The sequence below is a fragment of the Hippocampus guttulatus genome, chromosome 21 (genome assembly GCF_054856545.1).
Source record: "Hippocampus guttulatus isolate MCC_2025c chromosome 21, RoL_Hgut_1.0, whole genome shotgun sequence".
NCBI lineage: Eukaryota > Metazoa > Chordata > Actinopteri > Syngnathiformes > Syngnathidae > Hippocampus > Hippocampus guttulatus.
The window spans coordinates 5,375,126-5,400,629 of NC_141281.1; the positions used below are offsets into that span (position 1 = coordinate 5,375,126).

The following is a 25,504-nucleotide window of genomic DNA, read 5'->3' on the forward strand; positions in this document are numbered from 1 at the left end:
ATTGGGAAGAAAAACAAACACAAATCTCAAATTGCAATTTGACTGAAAGCAAAAACTTTGGCGCATGACTTTGTTATATGGCAACCAGACTTCTACTAGACCCAAGTTTGAGGGAGGGTTTGCATCATCTCTCGAGAAACAGTGAGGAATGGAGATGTCAGATAAGATTCGATCAGCGCTCCGAGAGAAGGTAATTACTTTAAAATCAGTAAGAGAGACTCTGAACATAACATACAACGTGGTAGTGATGAGAGTCACGGTCACAGTGCTTTTGGATGGGTTTCTAATGTATGCAGACAAAACCCCAAGAGTTCACGTTCTAATGGGTTAATTCAGGAAACACTAGGGAAAAAAAAACCCTCAACATTTATGCGTAGTATTAAACGAGCAAAGCATTTACCCAGATCCATGCTCTTGGACTTGCGTGACTTGATGATCTCCAACTGAGCAGCATTTTCATACTGCTTGGTGCGCTTTTCTGACATACTCTGCCGGGCGAAGCCCTCCCTTTGAAACGAACCATCCGGGTCCGCATCGGGGCTCAATGAGCTGCAGTAGATGAAAAAGAGAAGGTTAGGTAGGCGATTTTCAAGTGGGTGAAGGCAAGCTCATTTCAAAGCCAAAGAATCAGCATAATCAAATGACATTTTTTTTTCCACCACTGCAAAAATGAACATATCTTTGAAATAATATAATTCTGATAGAGTCAATCCAAACTAAATGACATCACACTTCAAATGTTAAAGCTTTAAGGAAGCGGTGTGTTGGATTTAGTAATGTTGTGGCTGGCTAGCAGGTCTAGTTTGCATCCACCTGCCGCCGGAATAACGGCAGGGGCAATTCTGATCATATGAATGAGGTGATATGATCTAGCAATGAATATTCATACAAGCCCCCCAACCCCTCAAACACTCCGTTACATATAACGGCGCTCCACACTCATCGGTTTCAAAAATACACAGCCAACCCATTTCCCCATTACGATGAGGATTGTATTCAAGGACACCTTAACGCCTTGCTCGGTTGGTTAAGGGCAAGTTTAGTTCTGTGTGGGACACCCTGATGTGAGGATGCTCTGGGGTCAGTATCACTCAATAAACCCCCCCCCCCCACCTGCCCCCCCAGTATGTCTGAGGCAGGAGCACAGTCCAGGCTTCCATTGCAATTTACCTTTGAGATGCTCTATCTCTGTCTGGATCTTAATTGAAAATCGGAGGGGAAGAGAGAGGCAGAGTTTGGGTGAAGGGGCCACTGGTATTTGCATTACAATGAGGGTGAACACCTTGCCATTCAAGGAGATAGATGTGGTAGTAATGAAGTCTTCCAAATGTTGCAAGCATGAAGCGTGTTTTTCTTTTACACTTTACAAATGAGCACACAATAGGAAGGCACGTACAACACCGTGGCACAGGTAGATGCGCCGGCGCTCGCCTGCATGCAAACAACTGTGATTTGGTTTGTCACGCTTCATTCAACACAAGACGTGCTTCACGTGTCACCGAGAGGCCGGTGTTCATGTGTCACCCGCACTCGCCATTCCTACGTATGCTGCGAGACCGGGGCCGCCTCCCGCCGACACAGGAAAGAGAGAAAGTGATGCAGGAAGAAAGGAGTGACAGCACAGATGTAATATTCATTCGTTCATCATCACTCTCTTTTCCCTTCCCATATCTCACACGATACAACGCGCCGTTGTTTTGTCTCAAACAAGTGTATCTTTCTTGATTGAGACGGTTCCCGAATCTATTTTTCACTCACGCGGCCTAGCTGCTCTGATAAATGACTACAGAGAGTGTGTAAACATAAACAAAAGCAAAAAGTAGCTTGGCGTGTCCAGTGGGAGACTTCAGCCGAAGCGAAATTAAATTTATATTTGTTTTCGGAAGTTTCCACATACACCGAGGCTGGGTGCTGTGCTGAGATTTTCCAATATATCAGGTGTGAGATGCATTTAAAATACAGAATTTGGTTCCCCGTGTGCACGCAAGCATAATCCATGCTCGCAAAGAAAACGCCTCCTAACAATGCAGACATTTTTACTGGTTTGTTCTTTCTAACAATTTACAGTCGGGTGATAAAATCTAGTTAGCGAGACAAGGTGCCCTGTTTTCTGGAGCGGCTGTTTGAATTGCATTAGTTGGAATTTGGACGATGAGAATCTATATTTAAATCCATCCGACCATAGTACTAATCTACACAGCATACCTTCATCTAGAGAAAATATGTTTGACATGGAAAGAAAACGTGTCAAGTTAACACTTCAAAAAGGGTATTAAAATGATCATGAGGTTGTATTTCTATATTATTTATAATTCAACATCGCGAGTTGCCCTCAATCTGTTAAATACAGGGTCGGCATGCCCTTTCATAACCATAGATTCTATTGCTGCAGCAACGAATCGAATTCCGCGTGCGATTGAACATTGACGTCACCGCTTTCGTATCAACTCGGCAATTTGCCGACCACATGATATGGAGTGGAGCTTAGGCTGCCAGAGAATTAAAGCTGACACCGTCACTTAGTTGCAGTTGCAATTCCAGTCTGAGTGAATCTACATTGCAACTGAAAGTGAATTAAATTCCTGCATCTGCACCTTTTCCCAGATCTTTGCTAAAACGTAATGGCTTCTCCCTCGGCTCATGTGCCACCACTCTACAATGTTTTACAGTAATCGGTTTGATATAATTTATGCAGAATGTTGTTCACTTGATCTGCCCCACTATTTGTGATTATTCAGCGTCAAAATGACTGCGGGATATCATTTGCATAACATACACCAGCGCACTCGCTTGTACATACGTCGACAAATTAGAAAATATTTTTTGCTGGAGAGAGTGGCAATGTCCCCCCCCCCCCCCCCGAGTCCATCTTTGCTGTCAGTGCCTCTGGCCGTTCCTCAAAAGTGAGCCCGAACCCATATGGATAAAATGTTCCCTCATCTCTGCTTCTTTTTTAAGCAGCGTTTAAAAGCAATTTCCAACATTCCAAGCAGATGCTTCCGTCTACGCTAAGCGTCCTGATGTCATCTAAAATTAACCAGCGCTGAGCATTGCTCAGAGGCAATGCTTTGGAGTGCATTTTAAATCAACCTTCACCGTCTCCATATTCTCCTGGCAGGCAGTTAAATGTGTCAAAGCATCCCTGCAGTGGCATTAAAAATGCTAAAAGCTCTTCTTGTTTTTAGAGGAGCTCAACCAGGAAGGCCGGAGCTGAATTTTGAACTCTGAACTTTATGTACTTACCACACCCTGTTGTCAACACTTTTGACTTTGCGTAGTACTGTACTTCTATCCAGTCAATAGTACTTGTCCTCAGTAGGGTCACGTGTGAGCTACAGTTTATCTCCGCTGGATTTGGGAGAGAGGCAGGGGGCACGCCATGAAGTGGTCACAAGCCAATTTCAGTCGTATACATTATTAAAAACAAACAAACAAAAAAAGTACATGACTGGATAGAGTATCAAAATATCCCAGCTCCACCTGTCATTTGCTCTGGTCTTTTCACTGAAATAATAGTCACAGTACTCCTCATCTGCAAAATTAAACCGCGGCGAAAACAACTTATTCTGGCAAACGAAAAGGTGTCTGTTTGCCGTGCAGCATTATTCATGCTGATATTCACCCGCAAAAGGAGGTCACAGACATCGAGTAGCCCGCATGGAGAGCCTCATGAAACATATGCAAGGTGAGGAGAAAAGAGGGAGCATGTATGACATGCTTGTACCAACGGCGCACCACAGAGACACAGTAAATATTCATGAAGCTAGAGGGGACCATTAGCATTTCTGGGAAAACACACAGGCACGTGTAATTCTTAGTTATACAGTATTCCTGATGGCCGAGTCTATTAGCGGATCAACTGAAGAAGCGGACCGCCTGCAATATTCGCCTGAAAGTTTGTTCACGTCTATATGGACCGTTTCCACTTTATATGTTAATGTGCAATATTGTTTACCAGCCAATGTGTATCTAAACACCTGTGAGACTGAGAGCCTCTGTGCAACAGAGTGTGCGAGCAGGCGGGTATGTGCATACAGGTCGGGACGTGTGTGACTGTGTGCGTGTTTGTGCATGTGTGTGTCGACGTGTGCGAGACTGCTTGCCTGCAGTCCTTTTCAATCTCGGCAGGTTGACAGAGTAGATCAGAACTCCCGGCAAATTCAAAACAAACACGGGGATTGACATATGTTATGGAAAGCAATGCTTGATTTGTCATTTTTGGGGATTTTGGACAGATTTTGCGCAAGTGGATGAAAACAAAATCACTGAGCTACTGAACAGGTTGTCAGGGCATTACGGTTTTAAGAAATGCCTGGTTGGTTTTGGACGGCTATGTTTGCTGTCATACATCCACAGATCCATTGGGCCTCAAAAGTTACATCTCTGAACCTTTATGCCATATTTCCTTAACCTCGGTTTTGAACATACAGTCCCGCTGTATGCCAGATTAAAAGCAATAACCAGTTGATTGCATCGCATTTAGTTTTGAAATTTGTACTAGCCCAGTCAGTGAACTTCAGGTGGCCCGACACAGTCGCGTCGTGGCCACGGGCCACTGTTAAATGTCAAGCCGTGACACTGGGTCATCACACCCTGTTGAATTTCTACATTTGCTTGTAAGGCCTGTAGAGGGAGCTGCTCTGGCTCTTCTGATTATTCACGCAAGCGTTTTGAATACAACACGTACACAAATAGATCGGAACATGATCACACATTATTGGCTGGGGAGGCCAAGAAAATGGGAAAGTAGGCCAGTTTCTGTCTTTTGTCAGACTGATTCCTCTACACATTGCTTTACATCACTCACTAAAAACCTGACTTTGAATGATTTTGGCAGAGCAGTTGTGACCTTGGCAAAGAGTGTCCCATGAGTAAGGACAGCTGAAAAATACTGAGATGACCAGAGGTGAAATGGTGCGTAATACATATTCAAAACATATACAGGGCCTTTGTTACACTGCTGGAAGAGCTTAACTTAAAAAAAAAATCAAATACCAAGTATTCTTGGACCACATCCGGTAATTACTTGGCATGCTTGTTCATGATAATAATTTTAAAAAGGAGCAAGAGAGCCACCACAGGTAAGGAGGAGAATGCATTTAAGCAGCTGTGAGCTTTTGAGTGAAAGGAAACGTGTGCCCGCCATGTGTTCATGTATGTGACTTTGACGAGATGAATTATTCACCATAACCCTCGGCAGTGGTACAGAGTACACCCTCTGCCCTGTGAGCAGTTTCGCAAGTCATGCATAAGCGTGCGAAAGCAGGTACCGGCCGAGAGGAAGCTTGAGTGTGCCGTCGCCAAATGGAATGTACAATAATCCGCGACATGGAAAATGTCTACCTCATGGAATGCTGAATAAATCTATTCATCTCGAGATTAGACCAATAAATGCAAACTTTGAATCTTTCTGTGAATAGAGAGTAGGTGCGAATATCACTCGTGTGACAGAAATCAGAGCGGGCGCAGACCTGAAATGGAATCCGGCTTTATATCTTATTTACCGGGATTACAAATACTCCCAAAAGTCATCTCGCCACGTTGGACCCTTTTCCAAGTAAAAATACAGAACATTGAATACTGCAATAACCCTTTCAATGATTTCCTGTTTAAGATGTTGACATGCTGAATTACAGTAACGATGCGGCCAACTTTTCAATTCAAACACATTGTCAGTTGTCAACATTTGTGAATGACGAGCTAGATTTCCCCCTCATTTTAGCATTTGCTGTCGATCACGAAAGGGAGTGGGACAGTCTGTTGCTTACCAGTCATTCGGACTTGGCAGCTCATGAATCCACGGCATCGGGTTCTCTCCCACGAATCCCAAGTCATCGTGCGAGCTTGAAGATGACTGGTCGGAGAAGTGGACGGGAAGCAGGGGTGGCCTGTCGTCTTCGATCAACACAATGTCATCCTGTGGCATGTTCACAGTCGGAGAGAGCTGGTATTTACCTATCGCAGATGGCAAAAGACAGAATGGATCGAGTCAGCCTGCTGTCATCTTGACTCAAGAAACTTTCTTTGGAACCAAATCAACATTTAATTTCACTAAACTCCCATCAAGTGCTGTTTTGCAAAGCTGAATGTCAGCAAAAGCCCAAAACTGACATCCAAACCAAAATTCTAACGTCACCCGAGGCCCGACCAAATTTTAAAGTATGAGTCATTGGAGCCATTCTCCTCGAACATTTTCAGAGGACAAAGACGTGCAGGAGAAGAGCTTTTCTGATTTGTATTCCGTCCTGCGCGACCTTCCCTGTAGGAGACTTCTTTGAATTGCCCCTTTACATCTCCTCAGCAGTCAAAGTCAATAGGAAATGTGCCGCGTTGGTTGACACTCAATAGCGAGAGCGGGAGAAGAAGTGTTGTTCAGTCCTGTGAGATGTCCCAATGAGTAGAGAGGTGGAGGATTCTTTCTGCACGTTGATCAGGCCTTTGTCTCGGTAAAGGGCGGAAAGTTTTCAAGTTTGAAGGCAAAGTCAAGAAAAGAGTTCGAGAACACATCTGATTACAGTTAGACAAAAGGCATTGAGAGATGCTCAATCCTTTTGTGCTGTGCCTGTGTTTTCATTAGCAGAGAGACATTTGGATGATTTAATGGCTGAGGAACCACCTCCAAATCTGAAACCATGGTCCTCAGTCGGAAAAGGGTGGAGTGCCCCCTCCGGGTCGGGGGAGAGATCTTGCCCCAAGTGGAGGAGTTTAAGTATCTTGGGGTCTTGTTCACGAGTGAGGGCAGGAGGGAGCGAGAGATCGACAGGCGGATCGGTGCAGCGTCTGCTGTGATGCGGACGTTGTATCGGTCTGTCGTGGTGAAGAAGGAGCTGAGCCAAAGGGCGAAGCTCTCAATTTACCGGTCGATCTACGTTCCAACCCTCATCTATGGTCACGAGCTATGGGTCGTGACCGAAAGAACGAGATCCCGGATACAAGCGGCCGAAATGAGTTTTCTCCGCAGGGTGTCCGGGCTCTCCCTTAGAGATAAGGTGAGAAGCTCGGTCATCCGGGAGGGGCTCAGAGTCGAGCCGCTTCTCCTCCACATCGAGAGGAGCCAGATGAGGTGGCTTGGGCATCTGATTCGGATGCCTCCTGAACGCCTCCCTGGTGAGGTGTTCCGGGCATGTCCCACCGGGAGGAGACCCCGAGGAAGACCCAGGACACGCTGGAGTGACTATGTCACCCAGCTGGCCTGGGAACGCCTCGGGATCCCCCGGGGAGAGCTGGAAGAAGTAGCTAGGGAGAGGGAAGTCTGGGCTTCCCTGCTAAAGCTGTTGCCCCCGCGACCCGGCCCCGGATAAGCGGTAGAAGATGGATGGATGGATGGATGGCTGAGGAACAACTTCGCGGAGTTGCAAACAGCAGAGAACTACGTTCGCCCTGCCAAAAACCCCAAAATGATTCAAACAGGTATTTAATTTCACAGAGTGCCAACTAATGACAGATGCATGCTGCGGAAGTAATTCTGAGCAGCAATTACCGCAGCCATGAGGTGTATAATTCAGTTTACTTTGTTGCCGGGACAAAATAAATTAATAAATGGGAAAATAAAGATACGAAACAGCTGTGCAGAGGAAGCAACTGCCGCAACTAAAATTAACCTTTAACTCAACTGATAATACAGTCCAATACGTTTCATGTCTCATGGTCTGTGAGTCATTTGAATTTACACAAACCGCTGTTATTTTTAAAACATGTTGTTTGTGAATGAAAACAACGCGAGGCCGGATTCTCGTGGAAGGATATTTAGATTTAGCACCTACAAACAAGTTAAAATGTCTGCCAACATTATAAAGGGGAAATGAAGGCAATTTCTCACTTGGGCGGCTTGACAGGGAACTCTGGGTAATTGAATTCATGGGCACTGTAAATCAGCTTGGGGAAGGCCAGTCAAAAACTCCAGGCAATTGCTGAAACTGAGCTGTCTGGGTGAGTGGGTTCAATTTCGCTGGACATTGATAACATGCATACATACAGTGATCATACTGGCTCGTGCTGGTGATGTTTGTCTGAAATGATATGGTCAGGGTTCACATCTACATGTATCTGAATAAAAGCATGTCCCTATTATGTTATGCGGGATATGATAAACCGATGAGTGCTGCTCAGAAAAGCCTCTTTTTTGCATGAAGAGAACTTTATACTATATCTATCTATATATATATGGCCAACCGTACCATTCTTAGATCTCTGATTTTGTCTACATATGGTTATGTTTTTTTTTTCTTTATTCCATTCGTACTAAAGTCTGGAAACGGATGAAGAATAAAAATCTACTCTCTGCCCATTCTGTTCAATATAATACAGTTAAAGAGCATGTGTGGAAAGAAACAGGTTGAACTAAGTGGTACGGTGATGGTTATAATTAGAGAAACTGCAACTCTTGCTTTTGTCACTATTACAATAGCAAAATTATAGCTCGCTTGCCGGTTTGATAATGCAGCACAAAAAGTACTTAGACTTAACCGATGCACATAACAGGACAGTTGACAGCTAAAATGTTTCAAAAAAAGTTCAAACATTTTTTTTTTCCCATCTGATTTTACTTAAAGTGTCTGACGTAAGTTTTTTGTTGGTATGCCCTCTTTAAAAATGTAACTTCAAACATGCAGGTTATCCACAGAGGTGTATGAAGGAGCACTTCTCTGAATTTGCAATAGGCCTTGGAGGACGTCTTTGCTCTCAATGTGGCTTTCGTATGTAGTTATTTATTTTCAGATTTTTTTTTTCCTGTCAAGATCCAGAAAGGGTTCATATTTGGTTGTGTGTGACTTTTTGGAAAACAATGATTTTTTTTCTTTTTTCAGTGCAGTTTTTAGAGTTTGTTGAGGAGGAACTTGCCATTTCAGAGTGTCATTCCAGGGCATGGCTCATGGCCATGGAGTTGGAAAAGCACTCTCGATGCAGGAAAGAGCGATCATTCTCTTTGACGTGATTTGTCGGCAAAAAGGTGACTTATTAGCACTTTCACTCCGTGTTTGGAGGAACCGAGGTGCTAATGGGACACCTCAATTCACATCCTAACATGTGACTTTCTGTCACAGTCAGGTATTTCACTTTATTTATTTTATGTCATTAAAAATGTTCAGATTCTGTGCCAGCTGTTTGGTGGTATTGAAGCCGCAATGTTCTTTCTCCCTTTGGCGGTGGACCATTCCGGTGGACCAGTGGATTCACTCTTCTGACTCTCTGCCTTCCGAGCAAGGTGCCACCCACTGAGATATTGAGCTCTAAGGTGAGAGGTCACACGAATAGGACAGATCCATCTTCTTTTCTCCATTTGTGTCCAAAAAGCATACTTCTACTTTCTGCTCTGTTTTCTTATCCTTCCCTTGTGGTTTATTCATCTGGGGCGCTTTATGGCCTATTGACCAGAATGATGGAGGGGTCGTTCGTGAACCCATGCTGCCAACGCCATCAGTCCCGTACATATATCGGAATGGGTAATTTCACTAAGTACACGCTGGTGAAAACAAATGCTCTGAGAGCGAGGCACAATTTGCTCACAGTGTTCCCCAACCTTGCAAGTGGGATTTTGTCGTCAATGCAATTAAACTGAACATTTAGTTGAATGACACTGAACTCGACCAAATGGCTCAGACGTTAACAAGACCGAGAGACGACACCACTGAAGCATCGAGCTAATATCGTATTCTTTTTCTATTCACACATTTTATTATCATAAATAATGCGCGCAAAGCACAAACAAAGCTAGCACCAATCCACCGGTCGATGCCATCGACAGAAGGAACAGTGGTTGCCTTTGAGATCGGCTCTCGCGAGACAGGTGCGGCGACACTTTGTGTTTGGGACATTTCACGTGGGAGGAAAGATAAAAGTGAACATGCACACACTACATCACAACAAGATGTTCTTTTCCTGTTTTCCAAGAGGATTTTCATTCATCTTTGCCACCTACAGATCCCACACCCTGCTGGCTTGGGAAGCCTGGCCAAATGGTCACATTAATAGACAGTGTTGGATTGCGGGCTTCAATTTTCACCCCAGCATGTGGACTTGACACCCAGCAGCATTTTTCAGTCAGACAGAACGGAAGGTAAAGCCGGGTGTGATAACAACCTTTGCATCCTCGCCTGGCTGTCACTGTCACACTGTGCGCGCACTGGAAATTTCACTCCACTTCATAGTTCTCCTCCACACACCCAATTTTGTTCCGTTTTCTCCGTGCGAAAGAAAGTCCTGCCCTTCCACTCCCCAAAGGCAAAAGGGTGGGTGGTTTGAAAGAAAGAAAGAAAAGGACTAAAGTGTCAGAAACACATTTAATATGAGCCAGGAGTCGGCCAGAATATACTGCACTTCACCCCCTGCTTAGTTATGGATTCAGCTGAGAGCTTTGTGCATGCGTGACGACCAAGCTCACAATACCACCACGCCGCATGGTTTGCTGAAGAAAAAGGGGAAAATCGGATCGCTTCTGACTATTAATATCAGATGTGTGCGGTTCATATACAAAAATGCACACGTCAGGGAGTCTGAATGATGGTCTGCAACCCCTCAGCAGACCACGGGTTAGTTACACTGCAATCAATGACAGCATCTGGCTCAAGTGTCATGTCAGACTGTTCTCATGTGAATGAAGTCGAATACTGTGTGAAAAGTAACCAACTTCAATAGCTCAACTTGTCCCTATGGCAACCATGCACAAGATGATTCAAACAGCCTCGACTGCATGCAGTTACATGGACACGCTCCACAGATTCGAAGTTTTCTAATTTACCAGTTCTCGATATATCGAGCTGTCAGTCAAGGCCCAGCATATCATGACCTTGCAGAGCCACATCATAACATCTGCCCCGCAACCACAACGTTCACATCTCACTCATCCCGAGCAATCTATGTCAGAACAGCTACTGCCTCAAAACATGTATATTTTTTTCCTCGAAGGTCTAACAGTAGGACAACGCCATTTTTATTGGTATCCATTGTCAATGTATTTCAGTTGTGCCTATTTCGCCAAATAATAAGCTGCCAGGATGAATAGACGGCGACCTAGAATAAATGAAATATTTTTGTGATGTTTCAAACTCAAGTAGTGTCTCCCAAGACTAAATTATAATGTCGGAGAAAAGAAGGCCTGTCACAGCCAATCGGCATGGGTTAATGAGCGCAAGGCTCAGAGGCAGCTTCAAGACAAAGAATAAAAACAGACATTTTTGCTCGCAGTTAGACAAGTCACAGATCTAAGACGCGCTGAGCTTTAGTCGTCATGTGAGCTTTGCAGCCTTAATTCTGAAAACTTTTCCTATTGACCCATTGGATTGCAAGTCTGCAGGATGAGATGGGCATCGGGCACCCTTGAAGTTTCCACTGGAGAGAAACTTTCTTGCCCACAGAGCGCCGGCAGTTGCCGCTTTTGATCACAGTGGAATTCACACAAGCCTGTGTCAGAACAGCCAGTGGAATAAATAACTAAACTAGGAGCAAAACCCAATCAATTTGGATGTATTTTATTTATTTAACAGATGAAAGACAATCTTTAAAAAAATAAAAAATAAAGGGAGATGAGGTGTCAAAGGTATGGAGTCAAATGTCAGGCTTATTGATCTGAAGGCTTAATTAACCATCAGAAAATTCTGTCTGACACAGTCTCTGATCTACTATCATCAGTGGCAGAGTGGCACCACTCTGACTGAACTCCTGTGCGTGCGTTCGTGATCCGCATATAAATGAGAAGGGTGGGATGACGAAAAGGCGAAGATCATTGACCGATGACAATGTCACCCCATTCGCTATCGCTGGTTAAAAGTCAAGTGCTTCAAGAGGGGCTCAAGATGGAATAGGAAGGGAGCAAGAAGAGATGAAAGAAGGTGGTGGGGGGGGGGGGGGGTGAGAAGGTACAAAGTACAGTAAGCAATATATATGAACACGAGACAACGGAAATCCCTATTTGTGGACGGTGAGGTGAGATGAAAAATGGCTTCATTCCATCATCCCATAGGAACAGACTCGCTCATCCTGGCTGGTGCGCATGCAAGTGAAAGGCACATCGATAGTGAGATGACAGCAGTGACTGGTGGTGGATTGAATTGCCAATTCCAATACGGCCAAAGAGCTAAGATGTCAGCCAGTTGATGTCAGCAGGACAGATTGGGAATTGGCGTGAGTGAAACCGGTCAGGAGTGGAGTGAGCGCAGGGGAGATTAGCAATGACGTTAATCCCTTTGGGGCTTGAACGGTGAAACGTGGTGTCGATGAAGAGCTATTGGGGTGCGGAGAAGGTTGTGAGAGAACACTGGGGGATATCAGAGAAGCTAGCACAGAACTCTGTTTTAAAAAGACACTTTTTTTTTGGAAAGGTAAATGGCAAACACGCACATGCACATTTTAGGACCTTGTAATCTGACTGTAACTGTGTTGAAAGAGGAATCATTGGAAAAAAAAAATGCAAATATGACTTACCAATCCGTCCAATTGAATTTGCTCGTGGTGTGGAGGTTTTCTCAAAACCGTCAATGCTTTCATACAGGGAGTGGGAGATACGGCGCTCGTGTTTTTCTTGATGGCTGGAAGGGTTTCCAGGATGGCCCGGCATAGGTGGGCTGCCAGGGACCTCCTACAAAACACAAGACCGGGTGAGTATGAACAGAAGCTTCGACACTTGTACACATCTATAAAAATATAAATATGTAAAAATAAAGGGTGGCACAAGGAGCTCAGAGTGTGAGTTCAATTTCCCAAAGCGGTAGAGCAATCCAAAGTTGTATCTCATTTAAATTCGTCCATGTGCATGGAATGGAAGTGCTCATTTGAGTGTTTGACAAAACGCCGTTCTCCAAAATCATGTTGGAGAGACTGATCTCAGCTTGCGTCAGTATTTTCTGGCTGAGCGATGCGAAACGGTTCCTGCAGTGAGCTAAGCTGGCCAAAAGCCGATAAAAACTCTACGGATTTCCCGTGGGTCGATTGGCAGCTGTCTCAAACAATAAATCCGGAACAAGTGACATTTGTCATGCGGCCAATGTGGAGGCCTGCTAGTTACCCTAATGTACAAATCAGTGCATGTACCAGTTTTGATAAGTGAAGAACGGTTTCGCCTTTGGGTTCAGGAGGCATTGGTAGAGATGCATTTTGTGTTCAACAAACTAGAGACCTGTATAGAACATTTTTACAGAGACCTCGCTCATAGCCCAATACTCAAGATCTGTTTGACTCTATAACTCAAGCATGCTTCGAACCAGGAGTCTCAAGATAATGCAGTTATTGATGTCCAACATTTCTCTTCTGGCTTCCAGCCAGGACAGACAAGCGTAATAGAAACCTTGGATGCAGAAAAAAAAAACAACAACAAAAAAAAAAACATGAGCTCAAGGAAGGGAATCTCTGGCAAACACAGTGATGAAATTTGCATGATCTGTTGTTCCTCTAAATTATGAGAGCTGCCATGTTAAACTCTCAAGGGATTGGCGAAACCTGGCTCGAGATCGGAGATGCGTACAAGCCAACTGGGATTTATTGGATTGGTTTAAATAAGGTTGAAAAAGCAGCTGAACAACATTGATGAAAGCGAACAGAAGAACAGCAGTGTGCATTAAACGAATGCCTGGGTCATGGCATATATAATATGATCACCAATGGCAGTGGTCGTAAATAGGTGGCCCTCGACAATTGAGACTCTGTCAGGTTCAAATTTGCGAAATGAAAATGTATTTGATATGCTTGACACTCAATCAGTCAATCCCACGTGGTGGTTGCTTGGCATGGAAAAAGTCGGAAAACTAGGAGCCGCATTGCAAACTACTGGCTGAGAATGAACAGATTAAAACACCAGAAATATACCGAGAAGAAATATAGATCAAGATAAGGAAAGAAATCAGACAATCTCACTCTGCGGAGCTGTTTTAAATAGAGTTTGTGTTCTGTGCATGTTAAAACGTAATCATGCTGACATTGTTTACCGACTTGGGAAAATTGACACCAAACGCGGTGATGTTGTTGTGAAATCCCGAGACTGCGGGCATTACTATGCCAGAGTAGTAATCCAAAATTTAGGTCACTTCCAAGAGGACCCATTCAACGATTGCATTATTGAGCGCAAGCATCAATTAGCCACAACTTCAGGCCCAGAGAGGTTGTTTGCAGAATGTGGAATATTTTTCCTCGATATTTTTGGGCCGTGATGCGAGGTGGGGATGGTCAGTGAACCTTCCAATTGTTCCCCACCCTAACTTTAACCGCAACCCAATGACTTAGCAATCAGTTCAGCACAAGAAAGATTTTGATCATTCAATCCAATCCATGCGGTACATTTTCATCAAAGACCTTTTTTTGTGTGTGTGTGTGTTTCTTTAAGACTTTCTTCTAATCATTTTTTGTTACCCCAGCGTGTGTTTAATCTGTCCTAATCCAGTTGTTTTCAGAGTGGATTAACCTATAGACTGAGCAGGAAGGAAGAAAACTGACTGTGCTTATTTCAATTTTGATTTATCACAAACTCATACATGTGTGTGTGTGTGTGTGTGTGTGTGTGTGTGTGTGTGTGTGTGTGTATCGCCTCTATTTCTCTGGGGCAATATTTGTGGTAAATGCAAACTCATACACAAATTGCTTTGGCCTCTCTGTCAGCATCTCGCCGACCTTCAGTTGCAGCGAGGGGGAGGAAAGAAAGTGTTGACAGAGAGTCTTAAACTGTCACCCAAGGCTAATAATGTCAAGTCTGTTGCCATTTGCCGGCCTTCTATCCGAGCATCAGCCTGTTGCCATCGCCCTAATCCAGTCACCTCTACCGTAATGCTGTAATTACAGACTTAAGCTGCTGCATCTCGCCACAGGCACACGCCAAGTCTCTCCAGACGGAAAGCTCACTTCCAATCGTTTAGATCATACCTTAGTAAAAATTCCATTTGCCCGAATCAACCCAAACATCCACCAATAAAGACACACAAATTTAGTACAAGAGTAGGACATGATTACAGTCCAAAAACTGTCGCTATGGTTATACTCGTGATTATAAAACCAGTGTTTCCTACTGATTAGTTTGACAGGTTGAATTGTAAAAAAAGAGAGCGTAAACACTGAGGGCTGGTACAATCTCTTTTAGCAGGCCGGCATGTCCATTTGATTGCAAAACATTTTGCCCAAAAGAAAAAGGAAATAAAAGTCATGTGTCTAAAGATACCTTAACTATTGCTATTAAAGATTTTTTAAATTAATTTCTTTTGTGATGTTACTTTATATTTACAACTTCAAACACTGCAAGGATCAGTGGAGAGCAAATGGGTCCAATGTAATTTAATGTTCATCCCTTCAGTAACAGTTACACATTTTGTTTCTGCCTCTCTATGCACAGTACACACGCAACGCTTCTGGTCCGCGGAAGAATGAATTCATGATAAACCCCACATTTGAGTTGGCATCCTTTATAGAGAAAGCACGTGTGTGACTGTTTGCTTTCATAGGTACACCTACCGACTATGCTGGCTATGTTCTCAGACACAAAAATTTCACCAGTGTCGTCCTACAGTGGGGCCAAGAAGCCCACTTAACCACCAGATTCAATATATTATTTCTCAATTGAGTTTCCCTATTGAGTTTCCCCTGCTTCTCCTAAACGAGTTAGTCCGCGGAGAGCAGGCCGAGAATTCAAGGGGCGGCGGCGCTAGGATCGTATTTGTGCTACTCTGCTTCCTCTCCCTCCCACAATACTGTTACCGCTGCATTGCAAACTGCGTTTCCCAGAATGCACCATTAAAGACGACTTTCACTCAAACTACTGAATATGGGATGCGCTTGGAAAAAATGTCACGCCTTCACTTTTGGTGCAGTGTTTCTTTTTGCCTGACATCTATGCAGGATGCAGGTGACATGGGTTTGATAAGCGCTGCAGGAAAAAAAAAATATATATATACTGTATATATATATATATATATATATATATATAAACCACTACGATAAATGCCATGTCAGGAATGTTGCTTCCTTGTTAGCCAGCATCTCAGGGTTTTAAGTTCTCCAGCAGCAGTGGTCAGCTCAATACTAATAAAACCATAAATTACTAGGCTGGGGTTTTGATTGATAGCTCTCTCCAGGATTTATCGATCAGCTCCTCGTCCGAGAGTATGTCTTTTGTTCAGGCCAGCAACTTCCTTCCTCCTTGTCCCTTTACATAAACGTTCCCTAAGTGACTCCAGGGCTTTTGGACTGCATGACAAACAAGTCAGTGGCAGGCTAATGATACTAACTTGCAAGATATTTTTATTTCAACACGACCCCCAGTAGATAGGCTGGGTTGAGACTGAAGTGTACGTTCAGTCGTGTCTGGCAGCAGTTGTTGTTGTTTGCAGGAACGCAAATGTCTGCAATGATCAATATAATTGATTTGATGAGTAATAAAAGGAATGATACATTTGTTTCGTGCGCAGGGTTAGGCGGACATTTTCTGAATACACCTGCACCTTGTGAAAAATGGGATCATGAATGCAATACATTTGTGTGCAAGTGTCAGGTGACGCGGGGGTGATGGATCGGTGTTTGTGCGCAAAGTTCTGGGTCGTGACGGTAAGAAAAAAAGCAGATCCAATCAGTTTGTCAATAGTGCCTGTCAGTGCAGGAGATCTGGGACTTAAATGACACCGTAAATGTGCGTACAGGCACGGGTTGACGTTCTGTGGTCGATTTGAAATCTGTGCCCGCTAGAAGCATATTCATTATCAGGCTGTCCACTTTCAGATAGATATATGTGTGATTAATACCATGAATGCCGGGGGGGGGGGCATGAACTGCGGCTGTGTGACAGACAGAAACAGATGCTCGCTGAAACTTCTTTGAAAGGAGACAGCAGAATCAGATGCCATTTGTTTATGGTTATTGTTCTGTCCCAAGACATTGTTCATTTATTTTACCAGCCTGTTCGATTACATTTCTTCATACCCCCACCGCCCCCCGCCCCCGCAAAAATATGGTCTCCATTTGTTCTCCGCTGCCCTCACTCCCCGCCCCAACCCCTGCTGCCAAAATGTCTGTTATGCATGTCCTCCAACTTCATCAAAATCCAAGAGTGTTTCATTAAAAAATATATGAGTATATACTTCTCTCCAATAGTACTGGAACAATTTTGGTTTGCACATCAAAAGACAAATACTTTACATCTGGGTCTACATCTGGATGGGTTTGTGAGTCTGAATTAATATTGGTCGTACATGAAAGTTTTCGTAATACATCCTCAAGATGCTATACATTATTAATTCACGGATGCCTTTTCATTCTGATGTTTTTGAGGTTTTGGTATTTGTTACTTGGAAAGCCTTTGATACTTTAGCAAGTGCTATAAAAAACGATTTCAACTGAAAATATGAGAAGACAGCATCATTTGTAACGAAAAAAAGAGTAATAGAAATGTAAAAGAAAAAAATAACAGTGAGAGGAATTTTCCATGGAAATTGGAACATTAAAGCAGCGTGGCATTAGAATAAATGGAATTGAAATTGCTTTTTCTGAAACGTGATTTAACATGAACACACGTGGCAGGCACATTCATAGAACAAAGATACGGAAAGAAAAATTAGGCCGTATGAAGAAGCAGTCATGCAATTACAAAGCTTCAAACAAATTGTCAGTGACCAATCGTCTCCTTGATCTGGGGCGTAAAGATACCTTTTCAAAGACGCGCCTGAAGAGAGAAAATCATTGTTCATGGGGGGAGATCGAGCAGAGATAAAAGTGTGCCTGTGGTTCATATGCCCTTGCGCGTAGGACACGGTGACTGAAATCAAAACAGTTGTACGCGAAAGAAAACAGGATGGCATACATTCGTACTACTTAAAGGCTTTCATTGGAAGAAAACCAGCGTGATGGTCATCTGTCACGTACTGGGTACTACTTCAAAGCAAGGGTCTGCTACAACTAAGAGGACAACGGGATATTTTTTTTCTTCTTAACTCAGAAGTTGAGTGTGGGTGGAGATGGTAGAAGTTTTTTTTTTCACTGAATGTAAATGCCCCTTGGGTTGTTCAACTGGAATTTAATCCAGTGTGGAAAGATATGCGTCTATAGTCGCACACGCAGCTACTCTCCAATCAATTTCTCGTCTAAAGGGCATTTATTATATTTTGAATATATTTCTGTACTCAAACTTAAGTGCATATTTAAATTCCAAACTGTATACTCTGTGACATTTTACTATGCAGGCCATTAAATGGGCTAGTTCAGAAATATTGGCTAAATCTTTATGTATTCAAGTGTGAAGATGTATGGATGTAGGTGTGCTACTGTGCACCCGCCCCAAAAAAAAAAAAAAAGTAACGACAACACTGCTCTGTTGTAGAACAGGCTGCAGGACGGAGCATTATTATTATTTTTTTTTCACAGAATGAAGCAGCCTGGATGTGCAGCACCCACGGAAGGTTCCCCCTCCGATGCATTAGTGCGTGCGGCTCGGCTCGGCTCCTATCCCCTGCAGACAGTGATGGATCTGATTCATTTCAATGGTGGCCCCCAGTGCTCAGTTCCATTCTGCTGGGTGACAGTGGCAAACTGGCGCTGGTTCCCCACATGCTATCTGCCTGGCCAGGGGTCCAGTATTGTGAATGGGGGGGGGGGGGGGGCGTGTTGGTTGCTTGGAGGAGAAGTCTCCTTTTCCGATTGGGGTCCTGCCATGATCTTAGAGTCTCACTACTCTTGAGCATCATGAAAAACCGGCATGTTGGCATCTATTCAAATTACCTTTCAGGACTCTAACTTTGTCCTGAACCGTCATGTCAAGTGAGTATCAAAACGTAACCTTATAAGATAATGTCGGCTATCACACTGCGGAGAGATGGCCACTTTCTCCATGCTGGTGAGGGATTTAAAAGGACAAGTGAGGAATTGGAGCAAAGTGATACAACTCATTAAACCTCCAGGCTGTGCTTTTCCAGAAGGAATGGATGTTCTCCTTCAAGTGTAACGGAGGAGAGGAGGGTGGTGGGGGGGTTGCATGGGAAGTTAATATGAATGCCAAGGGGAAAGCAGAAAGCACAAAACAGCCCTGCATTTTACAAATTCAAGGAGCTGCAATACAGCGGGAACAGACAACTACTGAACATGTTTTGTTTTTGGAATAGCCATCGAGCTTGGTGCCATTTGTGCAAAAACTTCAACAAAACATTTACTTGATGCTCGAACAGTGAATGATGACAGCCGGAAGAAAACGTATGCATGCTGTTTCAAAAATAGAGGTGACTTGATTAAATTGTACTGTGGTGACTGTGATCTTGGGCTTTGCAGTGGATGTATCGTTTATAAGAGAGCACAACTAAGACTAATGTGTGTAAAATAATATGGGGTAATGTAGGGATTAAAAAAAATACATAAAAGTCAATTCAAAACAAAATAACCTTTCTGCAAGTTTTCTGCTCAACCATTTGCTTATATTAATCTCAAACCTTGCTGGAATACATCTTCCTTTATCGGACTATCAGCATGTATTGTATTGTATCTTTCTGTGTTTTTCAGTAAAAATAGCAATCATAACAGAGCAAAGGTTTTCTTAGATATCAGATCAAAGGCCCAATGTGGCCCAAGTCAGTCACACCAAGGATGGAAATAAATGTGTGCCGCTATCAGCTATCTCACACAGGAAATGAGAATATTTGAAGGTACTTTATGGTCGCCACATTTAAGTTATCCCTTAGTTATTTTGCAGCTCCGAAATCTACAGCGAGATGGATTAGGCGTCGTCGCAGTGTGTCGCATGCATACGGTAACGTTACACCAGAACCCTTCTTTTCCGCAACCCTCCCATTTATCTGGTTTTGTGTCCAGCAAACACCTGCAATGGACCTGCAACGTGCACACGAAACTCGACAGCATGGACCACTGCACCCGTATATTGTGTGTATTCAGAAAGTTGGGAAAATTACACAGGCAGCTATGTGGATGCATGAATTCATTCACTCAAGCTATGACAGTCTAGCCCTTGCGTCTGCATAGCTTGTTGAGTTCGGCTGTGAGCTACCTCTGTGTTTTGGGCCACCCGCCGGGCTACGATGAGCTGGATCATCCCTCGTTTGTTGCCTTCGACTGACATGGATTTGCGTAGCGTTTCCATGGCTTCCTGATTGCTATTCTCAAGCAGTGACTCTCCATTGACTGCGATGAGTTGGTCATTTATACGCAGACGCCCATCCTGGAGATAAATGTTAGATCTCCTCAAACCAATATATGCCGCATTTTGGAGGACAGCCTTGTGAGCTCGAATATGTTTGTGTAGCTAGCTAAAGGAGGGACGGGTGTTACTCGCCTTGCTGGCAGCACCTCCATTGATGATGGATTTGACAAATATGCCCAAGTCGGCGTGGTTCTCCTTGGACCTGTTACCTTTGACGCTGACCCCGAGGCCCGCTGAACCAGAGTCATTGAGTGGGATCTCAAAGGTCAGGAACTCCCGTATACCATCGGGGGTCAACACCAGGTCATCATTCCCTAGCTGCTGGAGAAATTCAGGACAAACTTAGTACATCTAACTAAATACAATACGAATCCATCAATTAAAATAACTATCAAAAATTAAACGACCTGTGAGAGAAGTTGGACTGAGTCAATCAGGAAAACAATGTCAAACGATATGTAAAGATTGGAAAATGCTCATCGGTATGGTTTAAAGTTCGTTGTTCTGTGAATATACCAAGCCACAGTCAGGTAAACCGACAAGCATTTCAACCCCAACTGGAAGGAAGGTCATATGGGATTAATCCCACAAGAAACTTCATCTTTAAAAACAAAAAACAAAAAAGGGGCTTCTCTGAAAAAGAGAAGCGGCATGGCGGTTGACCGGTTAGCACGTCGACCTCACTGCGCAGAGGTGCACGGTTCGATTCTGGTCCTGGCCTTCCTGTGTGGAGTTTGCATGTTCTCCCCATGCCTGCGTAGGTTTTCTCCGGGTACTCCGGTTTCCTCCCACATTCCAAAAACATGCATGTTAATGGAACATTCGAAATTGGCCCTCGATGTGATTGTGAGCAAGAATGGGCAAAATAAGGAGGAAAACAGCCCAGTTGCCTCAGTCTCCAGTCACAGACAACATCGTGCTTTGTTGACGTGTTCCCTGTTTGCAGATTGAGAGCACAGGAGCAGTTCTGGGATGTCGTGATGGGCCAGATAACGTCCAGTTGAAGATTAATGGCAGTAAGCACAATCAACCCAGGAGACCTCACTGCAAGACCTATTTAAATGGACGCGTATCAGCACACAGACACGCACACTTGCGCGGCGCCAGATGGATGGCCGCCAGGTGTGTGCCCCTCACAGCTGCTCGGATAAAGTGTTAAGCACAGGGAAGAGGTAAAACAGAGCATAAGGTGTCCGTTTTCTTCCTTCATGGGCTAAGGAGTTATTAGGATGCAGTAGTGCAATCAGGTGAAAGTTCTTTTGAACACCACCCAACACGCTAGACAGCCATCATTTTTTTGGTGTGTATTTTTTTTTCCAGCTATTTTTTTGCTTCTGCTATTTCCCTTTTATTTTGGACCTATCAGTACTACCCATTAGCTGTTTTTTTGCACATTCTGACCCTCAGAGCACCACAATGCTTCAAAACCCACGGTCCCCTTACACCATAAAAAAAAAAGAAGAAATGAGAGGCAATGGTCTTTTCCAGATTCCTTCAAAAACGGAGACTCAATTTGATGTCAAATTTCACTTTCAATGTGAATCAACATCACCACACACTTTATGAGGTACATCTTGCACCACCTAGGAATGATAATAATTGATATGAATTCATATTTGAAACAAATTAGTAATAATTATTTCTGCTTATTATTATTATTGAGAACAATCAATCAACCTAAATTATTAATTAAGTATATAAAAACAACCCTTTTCACCCAGCCCTTACATTCTCATGTTAAAACGAGGTCAGACTCCGAGTGAGTGTAAGTGTTTAAGGTGTGTGAGTGCTTGAAAGCCCACTCCCTCCACAATGATGACAGAATAACCGCCCACTCAAAGCAGTGTTCCGGGAATTGCGGGCCAAGGCAGAGGATGAGAGAGCAGTGAAACATTTTCATTAGACAGGAAAAAGTGCTGCTAGGCTCGAATGAGTATGTCAGGCTGCCTGGCAGGGCCTGTTGCGTCGATTCAAGCCGGCTCAAACTGAGTTGGATACGACTAGCTCAGAAACCCGTGCTCACAGTCCGCAATGGGAACAGGCTTCATTTAGGAGCGTGTGGACTCGCATGGTGGACATCACGCCCAAAATGGCCACCCTTTGTTGAATTGTTCACTGTGTGCCTGCTTGGAATTTGCGCAAGTACACAAACCCACTCGTGGGACCCTCCGTGCCCATGCACTTGAAATATTTCGAAGAATCGTGATTGTCCTGAACTAAAATGTGTGAATTGGAGAAACGTCTTCCGATAAAAAATGATGCCGTGGGCCGGATCCGCCTTGAGTTTGACACCTGTGCTTTAACCCAATTCCAACTTTTAAGAGACACATTTACGCCCACACTTTGTTGGGCCAGAGACAGCCATTGATTTTTTACAGGGGCGGTGGCATGCGACTCGGTGAACAAAGAGGGACAAATAGAAGAAAATGCTCTACATTAGTCTAAAAATAGTGCACCTGCACCTGCTTTCCTCTGCTTAATTGGGCTTTTTATTTTGTTTCCACCTGACTTCACTCGTCACATATGGACAAGGAAGGTGCACTGAGGAAGCAAGAACGCCTTGGAGGAGGGGAAACGGGCAAATGAATCACAATTAGTCCTTTTCACACACAAATGTGAGTTCTCCGCACCTCAATGCCTAAAACAATTAACGCTGCTGGAAACTTCTCTCCACACTTGGCCTAATTTGGTGACATAAAGGTCATTGGAAATAAATTCAAAGAGGCTAAAAGAAGTCAGCCATGGGTGTAATTGCAAAACGTGTGATGAGTATTGTCAGAACAAATTTCTTCAGGCAGTGTCATTTTTGTGACAAAAGGTCTAGATGACGACAAAACAAATCCAAGCTTTTTCAGGTACAGGGGAATTTTCAGAAGCGTGACGGCAACAAGCTGGAAGGAGGTTTAAAGGTTTAAAGCAATCTTGAAGCGAGGGATTGGCAGCATGGTTTTCTTGCATAGAGTAGGATTATCCAAAATTCCAACCCTCAGAATGTCTACTTGCCACATTTATTTTTAATTGCAAATGTTGATGATGCCAAGGATCCTCCTCGGCAGATCACGGTAGTAACGGTGGCTGAAAGAATGGCTGCGCTCTATCCGACAGCATATACAGTACACCCTTCAATCTATTATGGGCTGTTGAAACACATCGAATCCTCTTCTGGGAAAAGGTAACCGTCGCCACGAGTGGCCTTTAACAACCTTGTTTGTCAGCAAGGGACTATGCTGCAGCGCACCCTCCCATTCTTTGCACCAACAGCAACCATAATTATAGGAACAGCTGCTGAAAAGTGCTAAACGAAAACAGGTGGTGCTGCGTGCTTGGAAATCATTCGACAGGCTGCCATTGTCTTCGATAGCACTTGGAAGGATAATCTATAATTATGACAAAGCATCGGTTGGGGCTTCAAAGATAATACAAGTGGGGGAGGGCGGGGGTGGGGGGAACTCATCAGATTACTTTGTTTCATCAAGAACATCCTATAATACAGTCGACCCTAAGGGCTCAAACTTTATAGCAACTTGCAAAACAAAAAACAAAAAAATCGGAAATTGAGCAAATATCCCTTACTGCCTGTGTTTTGGTGATTTTCTTTCAAATTGTGTCTGCAAGTCCTCGTAAAGGTACTTTGACCACAGCAGTAAGTTACTCTTTCTTTGTCGGTTTCATTCACAAACAATAATGGCTCGAAGTTTTGATCCGAAGCTCAACAGCCACCGTTTCAGCACAGAGAACATTTTTCCTTTAATTATTGGAGGAAAAAATAAACGGCTCTGACCTTCAAAGGTTAACTTAATGTTTGAACAGCCTGCAGGAATGCATGGGACATGCGAGGCGAGTTTTATTGTTTGAAAAATAAATATATAAAATGACAAAACGGTCTTGTTTTATAATAACAAAGCTAATCCTTGTTACCAGGCATCATCATTCAAGTATTTTTCATCGTGATTCATAAATTGAAAGGCAGCCCATACCATTTAATTGTTCAAAATAGCGACAGCAAGTCATAGATGACCTTGCTCGTTGCAGTTAAATCCACTACAGCTTTCCAGAGCCTTCCCGCATTTTTTTTTCTTTTTGTAATTTGAATAAGTGATGCCTTTTTTTGCTAAGCTAAAATCCATTGATTTATTCAACTGCCTGAAAGAGAAAATAAATGCTGTGTCTCTATCGCCTAATTAACAAGAACACTGAGGTAAGAAGCATTGCTCCACAGTAAGTCTCATCTAATTATATTAACACCAAAGACAAGATTTTTTTTTGGGGGGGGGGGTGTCAAGACAGCATTATATCAAGTTAGTCCCACTTATCGCCATCTCATTCCTGTACTCTTAAAGTGACAATAGGGTGCTTTAACAAGGCAGCGTTTCTTTGATATATATATATATACAATGGGACAATGAGTCAAGTCACGTAATAAATACATTTCCAAATCTACCGTCATTTTCTAGCCCTGTTTTACATGTATGCACTTGTTCAGAGGTTTTTAATGTCTTCAATCCAGAACGCAATTCCAAATGAAATGCTCGATGACAGCGGGGATGATAAAGCTAAAGTTGCCCTTGAGGAAATGAAATGAAGACGAGTGAACTAAAGTCAATTGATCTCTGTATCATTTGTCTTCCGGCCTCGATATGACAAGCTATGAGTTGTACAACCTTGAGGATCAATTTCATCAGCGGGATGATTAAAAACACCGTCGACCACAATCAGCACTCATAAAAGAAAAAAAGAAAAATAAAACGCTCGATTTCAAGCACGTGAACATACCACCACGCCATTCGCGACTCTTTCTTTCTTCTCGATCCAGCAATTTAGATGACTCGGAAAAACAGCGTTAATTTATGATTATTTATTGCGATGATCTTCCTCAATCGCTGTGCAGCTGTAAAATCGGAATATGGGGGATTTTAAACCAGGCCACGAGGGTTGGCACTTATGAAACGGGCCATTAGCCCGCTATAATTATCATCAGCGCTGTCATGCGTTTGTCTGACGCATCTCCAGCATTCACAGAGGCCATAAATTCATCTGTCACATCAGTCAGAGGCTGCTATTAATTGTGCAATTAAGAATCTCATTGCTTGGCAGATATAGCTACTAATGGATCAGTGACAAGTGAGATATGATCATTAAAGGGGATTTTAACGCACTCTTTAATTGCTCTCACGTGGACCGCACTTTTAGGACAGAGACTCGTTAAGCCCATTTGTTCATCGCAGTTCAGAAAATGTCAAAAATAAAAAAAAATAATAAATGAAGCCCACTGAATGATGTAAGAACAGCAGTCTAAAGCACTCAGCAAATCCATATTGTGAGTATTTTTTTTTTTCGCGTGCAATGATTTAGCATCTGCGATGGGGGCAAAAATATGTTTCGTATCGAGGCCAACAGCAA

General features: G+C 43.4%; 1 protein-coding gene and 1 long non-coding RNA gene across 7 annotated transcripts in view; one reads left to right on the forward strand and one right to left on the reverse strand.

Moving 5' to 3' along the window:
- LOC147186834 (partitioning defective 3 homolog) overlaps positions 1 to 25,504 on the reverse strand; it is a 176,017-nt gene that overhangs the window by 67,665 nt on the left and 82,848 nt on the right. For 4 of the 6 annotated variants that reach the window (XM_086101469.1, XM_086101466.1, XM_086101467.1 and 1 more), the window contains 5 exons: positions 20,237 to 20,425; positions 19,952 to 20,122; positions 12,421 to 12,574; positions 5,769 to 5,955; positions 401 to 549 (listed from right to left, as the gene is read on the reverse strand). In XM_086101469.1, the coding sequence (XP_085957595.1) occupies positions 401 to 549; positions 5,769 to 5,955; positions 12,421 to 12,574; positions 19,952 to 20,122; positions 20,237 to 20,425 (850 nt within the window). The remainder of the gene's footprint in view (positions 1 to 400; positions 550 to 5,768; positions 5,956 to 12,420; positions 12,575 to 19,951; positions 20,123 to 20,236; positions 20,426 to 25,504) is intronic. The other 2 variants (XM_086101468.1, XM_086101471.1) reach the window with 2 other exon arrangements.
- Positions 12,228 to 18,472, forward strand: LOC147186835 (uncharacterized). Its single transcript, XR_015098951.1, has 3 exons — positions 12,228 to 12,317; positions 12,488 to 12,593; positions 18,325 to 18,472. It is a non-coding gene; the product is annotated as an uncharacterized LOC147186835 (long non-coding RNA).